This window comes from Corapipo altera, unplaced genomic scaffold (assembly GCF_003945725.1).
Source record: "Corapipo altera isolate COAL_440 unplaced genomic scaffold, ASM394572v1 45, whole genome shotgun sequence".
Taxonomy (NCBI): Eukaryota; Metazoa; Chordata; class Aves; order Passeriformes; family Pipridae; genus Corapipo; species Corapipo altera.
Window position 1 is genome coordinate 13,202,480 of NW_020884877.1, and position 15,348 is coordinate 13,217,827.

Consider the following 15,348-nt stretch of genomic DNA (forward strand, 5'->3'; position numbering starts at 1 on the left):
TTACAAACACAGTACTACTTAGCCTTCATTTCAGTTTTGCATTTTTTAAAATAATAGTATTAAGTATTGTATACCTATGTAAATTGTTATTTTCTCCAGTTCCTCAACTGTTAGGAGTGCTTTGTCTGTCCTTCTTTTTTTTTGGTCCAAATAAATGTCTTAATTATGCCTCTACCATTATAAAGCTATCATGAGTCTTTGTGCTGCTGCAGTAATGGTGGTGATTGGGAGAGACTGGGAATAGAGGCATACTGATGGAAAAGGAACTCATGATGAAAGTTTGTGCAATGAAACAAACACTGTATAGAAGAAGGTATAAAGTCATGGATACTAGCATGCAGTAATAGACTTTCTGGGCATGCTTCTATTTTTAGGTGTATCTCTGTTACTGGAGTGTGACTTTGGAAGGTCAGTATAATAGGAGAAATCATATGTTATATGGAATGTTTGACTTCAGTAGTGGAGTTGGGTCTTGGGAGCACAGATCCATACCCTAATTTGATCCATTCATCTTTGCTAGGACATACCTCTTGAATTATATATATGCAGTGTTAAGTGGACTCAGCTACTGACTTTGCAAACACACTAAATGTCAATGTCTAATGTTAGTGAGATCATACTGAAATTACTTCTCAATACAGTGTGTTATTTTATTAACAGTACTTTAATTCTTATCTTAAACAAAACCAATTTATACAGTGTATGCTTTGTGGAACCTTTGATTGGTAAAAGAATTTTGAGTATGGTGTGTAATGTATCCAGTCCAAAAGAACTGCTTGGAGACTTGCATTGGGCTGTGCTGGCAGCCTTGCTGCTTTGCTGTATTTGAATTCCTATTATGTGCCCTTTTGCATAAGAGTGAAGCAGGCTTTTGTTTTTTTCTAAAGTTGCTCTAAGTGAATGTATTAATATACTTGATAGTATCCAATTTGAAAGATAATTCTATAAACTTTTTGATGTATACTGCTTTAATATTTGCTTATGTAAAATTAATTCTATATATACAAATTGTTACAGATAATAAAATTACTTCATAGGTGAGTCTCAGAAAATTACTTAATTTTGTAGGAAAGATAGTTTGGTGGCTTATGCAGAAGACCAGAAGTCACCACAGGTTTTCTGTGTCTTCAGGTGAAAGATTTGTTATGATGCTGTCTGAAATTGTGAACTTGTTATGGTAACAGTGAAACTTAGTGTGCAGGTGACTTTGAACAAGCTTACCACAGTAGTGCCACATGTGTAAAAGAGTCAGCAAAACTTAGTGTGCTAGCTCCTGGATTCCCACAGTCAGAGCCTGTCATAGTCATGCAAACTTAGTTTTGACACTGACTTTTGCAGCGAAACCAGATAAATATTCTAGATTTCCCTGTTTCTGACCTGGAATTCTCTTCCCAGTGCAGTGGTTTCCTAGAGAGTTACTGTAACCATAGTTACATCAGTGTGAACAGCACAGTCCTGCAAATGGTTATACATGTGCAAAAGAAAGGCAAACTGGTGTTGGGAATGACTGGGCTGAGACCTTTTTAGCATCAAGCAAATTTTTGTGACAAATTTTAGAGACAAATTCTCTAAACAGATGAATGCTGGAGATGATTTTGAAGGTAGACCACATAACTATTACTCTTTATGTATTTTATCATTGGTTTTTTTCTTAATCTCTCCTGGGACAAGAGGCTCTTTATGATATGACCCAGCTCATTTTTTCTCATATTTTATCATGCAATCTGTGTGGTGTGATCTTCATTACACAGATGATGGCTGATGAAGTGACTCCCAGAAAGAACTTAAGAGTGGCCACAGTGCTCAGTTAAAATTTCAGTGCTTAAGGATAAAAATCTACATGAAAATTGAGTTTTTTCCCTAGAGACAGTAGTTTCTTGAACATGTCCAGAGAGATACACAGCCTTTAGTTTGAAACTTCAACAAAATTTAAAGAAAAAAAACCCTACAAAAATTATGGTGGTTTGCTTATTAGTTTGTGCTAGTGGCTAATCATTTTCATAGAAAAAATACAAAGTAAGTTACTCTACTGAACTGAACAAGGGATTGGGGTTCAACTTTCTAAAATTATATATCTAAACTGTCTTTTTTTTGGAATGCAGACTTTAAGCTCATTGGGAATACAGAATAGTGTTTGAGGGGAAAAGTGTTCCTATTAAAATGTAAATTTGTTAAAATAGTTGTTGTGATGCTGTAATTAGTTCTTGGATTAGATTGAATGAATGCTCTGTAGGGAGAGGGTACACATACTTGCAAATGTCCATCCTGTGAGGAGTAACTAGGAGCTTTATTGCATCCATGAAACTGCTAAGACCTATTTTGACTACTGGCACATCAAAATGTTGAAGTGGTTTGTGAGCTGCTTACCTCTGTCTAATGCTGAATAACATTCTTCCCTAAATGTTTTCTTCTCTGTGTATTGTGGAAAAGACATAAATTTCAGGTGAGAAGGGTAAAATGGAACAAAGACAAATTTGTTTTCCTTAGGTATCTCAGTCTTTCTCAGGCCAAAGCCTTTTATTAAGTTGATTTCTCATTTTACTTTATATATCACTGTGCATACTGAAAACTTCTGAAGACCATTGAGAAAGGCTGTTTCTACTGCATGTGACACTAATTGAGAAATTCTGGGGAAAGAGAAATGGCTACTCAGGATCATTTGAAACATGTGTTTACATTTTTTCAACCTCTGTCCAACCTCTTGTTCCTCAGTTTTTCCCAAGTTTCAAGCAAGCAATATTCTGGTGGCAGCGTTCCTCACCAAGAACAGTCAGACTTAAACTTTAATACTTCGTTATAGCTTGCCTTTAACTTTGAAATGTGCAGTAAGATAAACTTTTTAAATACGTTACAGGTTACAAGGGCACAGAAGCAATGTCAGTATGCACTAAAGGACATTGACTTCTGACTGACACAGTGCTCTAAGAGTAAAAAGATTTGATCATTATGGTTTCCTTCTCTCTAATGGGCTACTTATGGATCTGTGTTTGTTCTTTTCCTCAGATATTAGGATTAAAGAAGAGGATCCTGATCCAGAAGAGTGGCAGCTCAGTGGTGATTCTACACTGAATACCAATGATCTAACACATTTGAGAGTACAGGTTGTAGATGAGGAAGGGGACCAACCACATCAAGAGGGAAAAAGACTGCGACGAGTAGCATGCACATGTCCCAACTGCAAAGAAGGTGGTGGAAGGTATGTAATGTACTATAATGCATATAAAGATGAAAAACAAACAAAGGGTGAGGAAAAAAAGGAGCCTTCGTTAAAAGCAGTTGTCTGCAGTGAGAGGAAACTAAAGGCTTATGCAATAAAAGACTACCCCTTTTATTTATGGGTTTGCAGATGGAAAGGCAGATTATTCCATTCTTTCTGAGTTACTCCACTGAGATTAGTTGAAAAAGTCTGGAGTTGGATGTCACCTAGTAAAACTGAGGGAGATAGAACATTGCCCTCAATAATATGGAAATAAAATATTTTGAAATATGCACATCTGTGATTGGCTTCCTATCATATGTCAAGGACTTGATTAAATCCTGTGTTCCTGCATTTCCTCAGTGATTGAGCATTTTTTCCCACAGTTTGATTGCTTTAGAGTGTTACAAAAATACAGTTATCCTAGTTTTCTTAGTCACTGGTTACCTAGGAAAAACAAAGTTTGTATAATAACTCTAAATACCAAATTTTGAATTGTCTGTTTCCTTTCAATCAAAGTTAGTGGAGTTTTAACTAACAAAGAGGTACTAAGTTCCAACTCATAAAACTTTAGAGTTGCATTGGAAGCCATGTTTTATTGTGCATCTCATTAAAGTATTATTCAGGGTTTTTTTATTATAAAGATTTTATTCTGCTCCAAAACACTTCATTTTAAACATCTCAATTATGGATATAAGAGGGGAAGTGGGGATAATAAACTGCCTTTTGCAAGTGAAAATATTTAGGTGTGTTTGTTCTTGGCAGAATTGTGCAGGGACTTCTTTCCAATACACTAAAATTTTTACATTTTGGTAATAGTTTCTTTTCTAAAACAGAAGTCTTTATTTATTTGGGAACTGTAGTGCAAATTACTAAAATCTCTTTAAAGAACCTGTCCGTGTCCAGTGGCACTAGGAGTTCTAATAGTACTGGCTGAATTATGTCTGTTGTCCAGTCTCTTGTGAGTTCTTGCTGAATATCCTAGATACCTTCCGTGCAAGCACAGAGAGGTAATATCTTAGGCAGCCATGCCAAGTAAGTTTTAAGTGTTTAAGACAGAAACACTTTCATACGTTTACATCACAAACGAAGCTAGTGAAAATATTTGTGGGTTATACAGCATCTTTGTCCATCAGTGTCCTCTTGTTAAATTTCTGTGGGTACTTCACTGCAACATGGCACAGACATTTCTAAGTTCTTGGTGAACTTTGACTCTGCCATGAAGATCTGCCAAAAGTACACCCTGGGTTGAGATTTGTTTTAATTAGGAAAAAAACTCTGAAAATGTGATTTGCACTGCCTGTACTCCTAGGAGAGATTTCACATGCTTCATCTTCCTCATGCCCTATTCCAAACTACAGTGGCTTTAATTTAGAAATCTGTACTGCAAAATCCTCTTCCTCCTAAGTGGAGTTGCTGTAATACAAAAAAGTTGAAGCCCGAGAGGGAATCTTTTTGAGAGATGGTTTTGATGAAGTCTGGAGAAGGGTGTGGTCTGATTGAAACTCAGATGTGCAAAACTCAGATGAGAGATAACAGTTAGATGAGAATCTGAAATCCACTGTAAAGGAGGGCCTGGGCACATCAAATGTACAAAGCAACTAGGAAAAGTAGGACAAGGAGTCAGGATGTGAGAGGAATTAGAACTGGAATAGAATGAAGGAGACCCTGGTAGGGAAACAGAAAAAGAGTGAAAATGCTTACAGTTGCTAGAGCAACTTTAGAATTCCTTTAGAGTCTAGGAAAAAGGAGTAAACCCACTTGGAGGAATTTTTGAGCGCTGATCATGTTCTGTAGCTGCTACAGTTAACTTGTTTAGTGCTGTAAGGCTGAGTTTTGATTTGTCTTTCAACTCTGCCAGTGACTTGCAGAGTTTCAGATAATAGGACATTTGTTTTTGTAAATTTATTCCAATAGCATTCACAATTCTTAAAATGATGTTAAAGATACGAATTGAAAATTGAGCGAATGCTGATGTTAAGATGTCCTGGACAACTTTAATCCCTTGTGCATATACATTATCACTTAGTTTCTATTTACATGACTGCATACTTTTTTTTTCATATGATCCCAGTGCCATTCAGTGGATGGGATGGATGATGCACAGGGAGTGAGTGAATCAGGGCTGTGTAATGATTGTCACCTGCTTCACTTATTGCAGAAATTGGGAGGCGTTTAGGGAATGAGATACGGGACTGCAGCAACAGGGCTCTGAAGTTTTGGAGGTGTTTGTCTATCCACCCCACCTTGTCCACTGCAGAAGTACTGAATTCATTCCTGTAAAGAAGTCGATTGAGCTGAATTGTGAACATCTACAGTACTCTAAGAAAATATGCTTCTGCTATATTGAACTTGACACCTCAAGCTGGTGGGTGTTTGACAATTTTGGCCTTAATCTCTTTCTACCTCTTATCTGGATGTACAAAGTGATTGTACTAGTTCAAGTTCACTACACAGGAGTGTTACAAGATGATAAATCCATTAATGTTTGTGAATTGCTTAGACACTGTGAGTGAGTATTGTCAGTACCCATGGCAAGGAAAAAAAACCCTGGAGAAATGAATAATTCTGTATTTAACATAGTACTTAAATAATATGTTACTAGTAAGACAAGAAAAGCACATTAAATTGGTATGAAAAAATAGTGTTTCACTCAATTAATATTATTGCTTCTATGCACTAAATGGAGTAGGAGAAGGTAGTACATGGCTTCACATGCAGACTTCATCATAATTTCATCTATTGTATAGCCTTAGGTTTTGTATTTCTTGCATTTTGCATTTTCTGGATGCAAAGGGGAGTTGAGAGATTCTTTCTGGGTTTTGTTGTTGGCCTTTTGGGGTTTTTTTTTGATTCTTGATACGAGAATTGGGACTACATTGCAGTCTTCAGATTTGTACCAGTTCTTTGAAATGGGAAGCCTATTATCTTTACCTTACTTGGCAGGAGGGAAGGTGGGAAGAGGAAAGGAAGAGTATGGTATGTAAATCACCACTATATAGCCTCAAGCTTATGTAGTAATTGGGGAATAAGCAAGTGAGCAGAGAGAGAGACATACCTCAAAGGATGACTGATTTCAAACAGGCTGTATAAGGCTTTTAGTTAGGGTGTCTCAACTTGATGAAGTCTGTGTAGCCTTCAAGTGCAAGTGCAGCCTCCTTTCAGTTACATCTAGAGATTTCACCCTCCTCTCAATTTACATCTGGAATTACATTCAGATATAACTACTCCTGTCTGGATCTATAGAGGAACAGTGCTTCTGAGTATGCTTTCAGGTATGTAACTCTAAAATACACACTCTTAAAATAACTAAAAAGTGTATGTTTTACCTTCAAAATACTTGTTGTTCTTCCTGGAAATACTGCTGAACATAGTCTAGTTTCTCAGTGAATGAAGGTGTTTCCTGCTGAAATTGTTGCAGTCTGTCTGGTTACTGAGAAACTTGGTTTCCAATCTCTGTAAAGCTAAAATGTATTATGAAAATACTTAAATGTTAATTGATTTTAAGACTCCAGTCAAGGAGTAGGCCTGAGTCACATCCTTTTACTCAGTGATGATGGTTATTGGCCAGTGCAGCAAGAAAGGCCTCTTAGCATGATGTGTTAGGGCATAGTGCCAGGCTGTCACAGCTGTGAAGTGTCCAGACAGAATTTGGCTCCTATCCTGTCAATTTAGAGCACACATGAAGCAAACATGTAGATGCCAAATGAAGCTGTGTAGAACAAATACACTTAGTAATTCACAGTAGTCACGTAGATTTCATTCTGGGAATCCCTAACTTTCCCAGCACTTTGAACTTCGGAATCTGCTAAGGAATTCTGTCACCAATTAGGTGAGGTGCTTAGAATTACATATTCTACACCACCTATGCACAGTAAGCTGATCATGAGTTGAACCTTGGTTTCCTTCAGTCTAGACTAAAGATGCAATGAAGAAACTTCAAATGATTGGGAATTTTGATGTGATTTCGTTTAGTTTGTATTCTGTATCATGCCAATTTGTACTGATTACTATGGAAAGGAAGACTATGGTATATTTGGAGATGGTGTGAGGATGAAATACCAAATACAAAGAGTTATTCTGTATACAGAAATACAATCTCAAATGCAGAAATATATTCTGTTTTACTAAGTACAGGCTGAGCACTTCTTAGGGTTACGTGGAGTTGGACAGGCAACTAAAAACACAGAATAGTGGGATCCTGTGGAGAATTCTTTCAGTTACCAAGACTGCATAATGGAGAAGAGTTCCCTGGCTGTTCCTTTGCCTTGCACTGCAATTGCCAAATGCATTTAGCCACTGAACAAGAGGACCTGAAGAAGAGCTGTCTAGAACTGAGTCATTAGATAAAGGTGAATGTGGATCCTGAGAACAGTGGAACTGGTTACAGTGAGGCAAATGGAGGAATGCAGAAAATTTTGTCCTTGGAGTCTGGGAAGGTGGGTACTTTGGGCCCATAGAACTGTTACAGGTACAGTGAGTTTTGTGTGGTAACCTAGCCATCCTTAGGGGCTGAGAAACTAGAAAAGAAGAGGAGCAATGTAAAGACATTTTGCTAAATGTCTTTGAGATTGACTGAATGTTCAAAACTTGTGAGTATTGAGCTTTTGTGTAGGTGGCATATAATGCCTGATGTTACAGTTAATTTTGCTTTTTAATCTTGTTTTGAGGGAAGGCCATAGAAGAGTGTAAAGGTGACAGTTTAGATTTAGCAAAGGTTATCAAAAATGGATGTTTCGGCTGAGGTAGGAGATGTAAAAAAGGCAATATTTGTCCTACCCAAAAGAAGTGGTGATCTTTCAGGACATTTGAAAAAGGTAAATCAAGGCGAAAATATTATTGCCAAAACTAATAATGAGGGAAGAGCTTAAGATGTCAGGTCAGGTGTCAGAGAATTTTTTGCATGAAATTTATGAAGAAACTGGATAAAATAGGCAGATGAACTTTCTTTGAGGCTGAGGATTGAGTGGTAGCCATAAACCCAACAAAATTAGATAGATAAGCAGAATCTCTTCTGTCACTGTGTCCATAGGCTCATATGATTCTCCTGCGACAACAGCAGAGTCGAAAGCCTTCTGGACTCTGCTTCTACTGCATTTGAATTTTTTCTGAAGTCAAAACTTATATTGTCATGACAAATAATTAGTAGGTAAAGGTGATATTTTTTTCTTCTGAAACAAAATTACTAATGAAGTACTATGAAGATTGCTCTATATTGAGAAGTCTTAAAAACATTCTGTAGGACTTGATGAGATTTTATCTCCTTATTGTTCTGGGCTATCTGGAATGTTTTAGGTACATAAGCGCTTAGGTTGGAATTCCCTTAGTTTCTGCTCATGTCTGGAAATACTTGCTAGGTCCTTGAAGTGTGTATGCACTTTACCCTGAACCCTCATTAGATGTAAACCAGAATTGTTCTGAATGCAGGGGTGAGAATTTAGGTTTAACAGTTACTTGGCAAATCCTTCAGCCACTGGACAGTTAAACAGAAGCTTAGCACACAATTTAAGGGAAAAAAATTGACCTGGGGAGGCAACTGAAAATTGTATAATCAGTCATGGAGGATGGAGCATCCAAGGCTGTGATTTCAGAATCCACTTAAGATGTTCTGAGTTAACGTTGCTGATGAATAAGGTGGCCTGATGCTTGGCTGCATTTTCCAATCTCCTCCCTTGTACCAGCATTTACCATTCATATAGCTGCGTTGTCAGCCAGACCTATTCCCTGAAGTGCTTCTTTCAGCAGTAGCAAACACTTAAATTGACTAAAATCAATCATGATGCCCTGCACTGGCCAGACTGATCTCTTTCTCTAGGTCTTCAGAGGCTCTTATCTCTTGTGATTTTATTAAAAAAAAAATTAGACTTTTGTGTCAGGTGCTCCCCTGAATCAATCACCTGCCATTTCGGTGAGGCAGCATCTTAAAATAATCGTCAAGATGACTAGTTTGAGTTATAGTATCTGTGAATTCTGTGTTCACTGTGATGGATTTTTATTTTCTTTTTCCTGAAATGTGAAAGAATTAATTTAAATGTCAGCAAGATTAGCTTCCACCCCTTTTAGTGAAAATACTCAGATTATTATGCTTGTCTTCAAACCCCAAACTGCTTCTCAGGTTTCCCCAAGATGCCAAAAGTCCCATCTGTTCTCTTCCCAGTTGCCAAAATCTCCAGTGTCCATTTTGGCAGTTGCAGTAATTTGTGTTTTTCCTTGCCAAAACTATCTTTGGTATGGTAAAAACTGAAACTGGGAGAAATTTAAAATATGGGTGCTTCAGCATCAAAATGGTATGAACTGCTGTAATGACTGTATTTCCAACTTCATACGCATGTATGATTCCTAAAGATTACGCTTCTATCACGTAAATTTTACACATAGTTGAAATTGAATTTATAGTTTATTGCAGAGTTGGGATAGCATTATAGGACTTATTTCCAGCTTCTTCTGGAGTGTACTGGACTTGGACTGTATTTGAAACAAAACCAGAAAGCTGCTCATGTTGGTTTGCAGATCTGTTGTGGTATGTGTAGCCCTGTGTATGTACATAACCAGTATTTAGGAGGAAGGTATTAGAATGAATTATTTATTTATTTATTTATTTATTTTAATGCAGAGGCTCCAACTTGGGAAAAAAGAAGCAACACATTTGTCACATACCAGGATGTGGCAAAGTGTATGGGAAAACTTCACATTTGAGAGCTCATCTCCGCTGGCATTCTGGAGAGCGTCCATTTGTTTGTAACTGGATGTTCTGTGGCAAAAGGTTCACTCGCAGTGATGAGCTTCAGCGACACCGAAGAACGCACACAGGTTTCAGTCTTTGGTTCTGGTGTATTTTACTGCAGGAATGTTATCGAGAGGGCTTTGATAAATAACTTTTAAGAGGAGAACATATCTTTGAAATGGATTGATTTTAATGCAATGTGACTTTTTTTCTAAAATCAGCTAGTAGTTCATTGCTGTTAATACACTTTAAAATCTTTGGTAGGTCTGAGGAGAAAACAGCTACCTCTTGATTCAGAACTGACATTTAAGCTAATGCTTAATATAGTTTAATCAGAATACTTTGATTCAGGTTCAGCAGTGCATGTCATTGTTTGAACCAGATTAGAACTTTTGTTCCAGCTCAAAACTTCAATAATTTTCCATTATTTTAAAAAAGAAAAATAAAAATAGAGGACTAGATGGCCAGGAGATTAGGTATCATTCACAAAATCAGGGAAGAGCATGTGATGGTGGTTCATTCTGCATCTTTTAGTTTCATGGTTAGACCACCCTTTAGGAACTCCAGGTTCACATTTCTCCTTTTGTCTAATATAAAGAAATAATTCTAGATATTCCACCTTTCCAGAGAAGCTAGTTTCAAATCTGTTGTCTGTTTTACCTATTTTCCTACAAACTGCATTCTACAGGATGCTTGCCTTTTAAGATTATAGTATTTGAAAAACCCCTTGACCATAGATGAATAATTTATGTGCTTATCAGCATTTGCATTGCTTAGAAAAATGTCTCTGCAATGTCTATGGAAAATGTTTTATGTTTTGTTCCTAACAGCGTGCTTTTGTTAGACTTCTTGGATGCTCTAACCCAATCTGGAATGTTACAGTTTTTCTGAATGGACAAACAGATATGGCTTTAAAAAGAAAGGCGAATGATCCAGGTCAGAGGATATGGTTAATGGCTCCTGGTGTACCTGCATATCAGTAAAAAGTAGACAAATGCAGAGATCCATCCTTTAACCTATTTTAACGTCTTTATCACTGACCTGAGGAGTCAGCAGAGTTCACTCTTCTTAGCTTTGTGGATGAGCCCAAACTGGGACGACCAGTCAGTGCTTTTGACAGCAAGGCTGGTATTCAGAGGGATCGAGGCTGAAGGAATGGGCTGATGGGAACCTTAGGAAACTCAGTGAGGATAATTGCAAAGTACTGCTCCTGGGATGAAATTAACCCTTACAGCAACACAGGTTAAGCACGAAGAGTTGGGAAACAGCTCTACTGAAAAGTATGTGGGAGTCTTGATAGGCAACTGGAACGTGAGCAAGAGCCAAGAACAAAGATGACCAGGGCTATATCAACAGAAGCAAAGACACTAATTGTAGGGAAGTGATTATCCCCTTCTCAGCACTGGTTAGACTGCATCTAGAATATGGCATCTAGTGTTCAGCACCCAGTATAAGAAGGACATTTATGACATTACTGAATTCACTAATGGGTGACCAAGATGATCAGGAAGCAGAAGCATTTGCCTTATGAGGAGGGGCTGTGGGAACTTGGCTTATTAGATGGACAAAGAGAACAGTAATGGCAGGGGGGAGCTTAGTAGCCACCTTCTAGTATCTGCAAAGGCTACCATTAAGACAAAGACAAACTTTCCCTGGTGGTGCATTGATTGGAGGATGAGACAACATATATGTTGGAACAGGAAAGACTGAGACAAGCTATAGACAAAACCTTTTTCTAATAGGAATAGCCAGGCACTGCAAGAGGATGCCCATAGAGTTTCTGCACTCTCCATCCTTAAAGGTTTTCAACAAAACTGGATAAATTCCTCAGCAACCAGATCTGACCTCATAGGTGACTGCTTAGAAAGTGATCGGAATAAAGACCCTTCAAACCTGAAGGGTCCCTTCAAACCTGAATTACCCTATGATCTTCTTTGTCAGTCTTAAGTGTGATTCTGCTGGAGGTGATAGTCTTCTGTGTCCGTCATTTCGTAGGTTTTGTTCTCCTTCTAAAAGTTATTTATTGGTAATAATTACAATGAAACTTAGCAGCCTAAGAATATGAGATGGCAATATTCTTTACATGCCTGAAAGATCTCCACAAACTCAGTTAGACACAAAAATATAATTCAGTTCCTATAAAGGATTTGTATGGGTGTGTAGAAATTTTAACACAGGTTGGATTGCTTTCTTCAGTATAGATGTTGTTAGAATTCTGACTCTTAAAGGCAGTAAGTTGTTCCAGTTTTTTGTGTATGTGTGATATTTTTAATGTTCTTGAATGTGTTTTTTTTTCTTATCTTCTGTGACAGGTGAGAAGAAATTTGTCTGTCCAGAATGTTCAAAACGCTTTATGAGAAGTGACCACCTTGCCAAACACATTAAAACACATCAGAATAAAAAAGGTATTCACTCTAGCAGTACAGTGCTGGCATCAGTAGAAGCAACACCTGATGATACTTTGATTACTGCAGGAGGAACAACACTTATCCTTGCAAATATTCAACAAGGTTCTGTTTCAGGAATAGGAACTGTTAATACATCTGGCACCAGCAATCAGGATATTCTTACCAACACTGAAATACCTTTACAACTTGTCACAGTTTCGGGAAACGAGACAATGGAGTAAATATTACACAAGATACCTATTAATTGTGGTTATTTTTATACAGTAGTGAGAAGAATATTGTTCCTAAGTTCTTAGATATCTTTTTATTGATGTGCAAAAATTTTTGGATTGACAGTAACTTGGTTATACATGACACTGAAATGCCTTACTTTGTATGATATTCCATAGTATATTAAAATGGTAAAATTGCATGGGTTTTGTAGGTACTTTTGGAATCTAGAAGAGATGAAATTTTACCAAGTTATATTAAAAAAAAAAAAAAAAAGAATTTAACGATGGAAATGGTAGTCTAACCAAATGCATCAATCCTGTGTGGTTTAGTGTAAAAAAAATGAGAACACGTTGGTATTTATCTATTGTAAGATAAAAGAAGTTGATGGGTGAAAAGAAATCACATTATGATAAAAGAAATTTTGTAATTTTCTTGATGACTGGAATTTTTATTATGCATAACTGACAAATCAAGTTTCCAAGCAAATGTTACATAGTGTAGGCTTTACTTAGCTCATCAACTTGTCATTTTGAAGCTAATTATTTTAATTAGGTTAACTATGTACAATATTTTAAGCATTACTCTTGTAAGATTTTGAAAACTACATTTTAACATGGAACTCTAGGGATAGTCACCTTTTAAATCCTATTGAAAAGCCATGTTTAAGATTTAATTTGCCAAAATGATGTCTTGTTAATATTCTTTCAATAACCAAGGTGGGCAATATAACCAATGTTTAAAAAGCTTAAAATGTTAAGAAAAATAAATATGTATAGGTTGAGGCATTTGGGTGGTAAGGCAAATGTTATAGTGAAGTATATCCCTTCTTTTGAACATTGGAGGACCAAAAATAAGGTGTATTGCGTCTCAGCAGTGATTTTTTTTTTCAAATCTTTTTCCAAAAAACATGTGTCTCCCAGGGCCTTAAAAGCCATCTTGTAAATTACCAGTAAAATATAACATATGCAAATACAACAGAAAAATCACTTCCATATTGACAATACTCCCAAACATATGGATATAGTCATAGTGAACTAGGGGGTTTATGAGGTTTTTATTTGTTTGTTGTTTAGTTTTTGGTTAGTCAATCTGCATTTAAATATCAGCCATCTTTCCTTTTTTTGCTTCTTCCCTTAAAAATTGTATGTATCCAGTACATTTAACTGATAAACATATATGTTTTTTATTATGCTGAATTTTCTTTTTATTTTTTAATTACTGTTTATATTTTCAATTATAGAAAATGTACAAAATGAAGTTATATAGCCAGTCTGTAAGTGCTATACCATTTTCAAAAAATGTACAACAATAATTACTGCAGTTCACCTATTTACAAACATTTGGAAATCTATTCATTTGTTATTCTTAAAACCACCTCAAATTTAAAGGCTACCTTATTGTACGTTTAAAGTGTATTATAACAGTGTGGTAGTTAATAAAACACTATTTTTTTTTCTTTTGACATGAGTTTACTGTGCTTCTTGTTAACTAACAAGGTGTAATTTCATAATATATCTTGATAGCCTGACGTGTTTTATTTTGCGCTAGGTGGTGGAAAGTAGAAAAGGTCCTTCCTTTCCCTATGGGCGTAGAGATGATAATACACCACCTTCTTGCTCCAAAAAAAGCCCCATGTATATGTGCATGGACATGAATGTACTATATGCTGTGTTGGTGTAGTGGTAATGTTTTGACCTTATGCTGAGCAGGGCATGAAGGACATGTAGGCCCTATCCTAGAGGTTGCAGCTAAGTCCTCTGGCACATGCCATAATACAGAGAGTACTGATAAGGAACTGTGACTAAATGGGAACTGTGAGTTAATTAGAGTGATGGTTGTATGTGATGCTCTAATGAAAGTGAAGAGCTTTTATTTGTGCAGTCTGAAGTCTTGGAGTATGAAATGGCCAGAGGACAGACCAGAATAATTTTGGATAAACCAGGTAGAGTTTAACCTAGAAAAGTGAGAACTGGAAAAAGTCATGTCGGTAAGATTTTCCGAATTTGCAGTTTAGTGGGGAAAAAAAATTAATGCAAATCTTTTGAGATCCAAAACAACAGGAATTGACAGGTACAGAGAAAAGGAAGTTAATTCACCATCAGCTTAATCTTCTGTTTAATAAAATAAAAGGGGGAAATTGGTTGGGAAGTCAAAGGGCAGCAACTTGTGAAAGAGAGTTCTGCTCAGACTTCAGTGTTCCATGGGTGTTGTCAATATATTAACATACTCTGAATCCACTTCCTTTAGGCAGGTGAATGGGCTTGGTTTCCAAAAGCTGTTATAGTTCACAGAGCGTGTTAGTATATTTCTAATACTTATGTTCTGTTTCTCATCTTACTAGCCATTAGTAGCTATATTAGTGCATTATTTTAAGTGGGAGGGAAGAGGGCTACTTTCTTAAACTGCTTTTCACAAGTTTTATGGAATGATACTTTCACTTAAGTCCATCTGTGGATGAAGGTGTTTTAATGCCTTGTTGCTGAAGATGAGATTGCTTTTTTTCTCAGAGCTTTTATGCTTACTACATCAAATTGTTACTTTAATTAGTGTTTAGGTAGCACAGTTTTTAAAAGGATATTTTATTGTTAAGTCAGAAGGTAGATGTTTTGGAAGAAAGTAACTCTGGAAATGTGTAGGAAAGTGATGGAAGGCCTGCAGTCTAAGGGCTGTCTGCCTGATGCTCGCAGCCATTGTTTCTCTGTTGTGTGATAGTGATTTTTGAAAACCCTCTGCTCACCGCCAGGGCAAAGGGTTCACAAGCCTAAGTATAAGATCTTTGGTGTATCTAGGGTTGTTGCTACCTCATG

General features: G+C 36.7%; 1 protein-coding gene across 2 annotated transcripts in view; it reads left to right on the plus strand.

Moving 5' to 3' along the window:
- Positions 1 to 14,003, plus strand: part of SP3 (Sp3 transcription factor) — a 34,329-nt gene extending 20,326 nt beyond the window's left edge. For both annotated transcript variants that reach the window (XM_027637110.1, XM_027637112.1), the window contains 3 exons: positions 3,004 to 3,196; positions 9,810 to 10,006; positions 12,233 to 14,003. In XM_027637110.1, coding sequence (XP_027492911.1) covers positions 3,004 to 3,196; positions 9,810 to 10,006; positions 12,233 to 12,549 — 707 coding nt within the window. In that variant the 3' untranslated portion in view covers positions 12,550 to 14,003. The remainder of the gene's footprint in view (positions 1 to 3,003; positions 3,197 to 9,809; positions 10,007 to 12,232) is intronic.
- Positions 14,004 to 15,348: the final 1,345 nt, after the last annotated feature.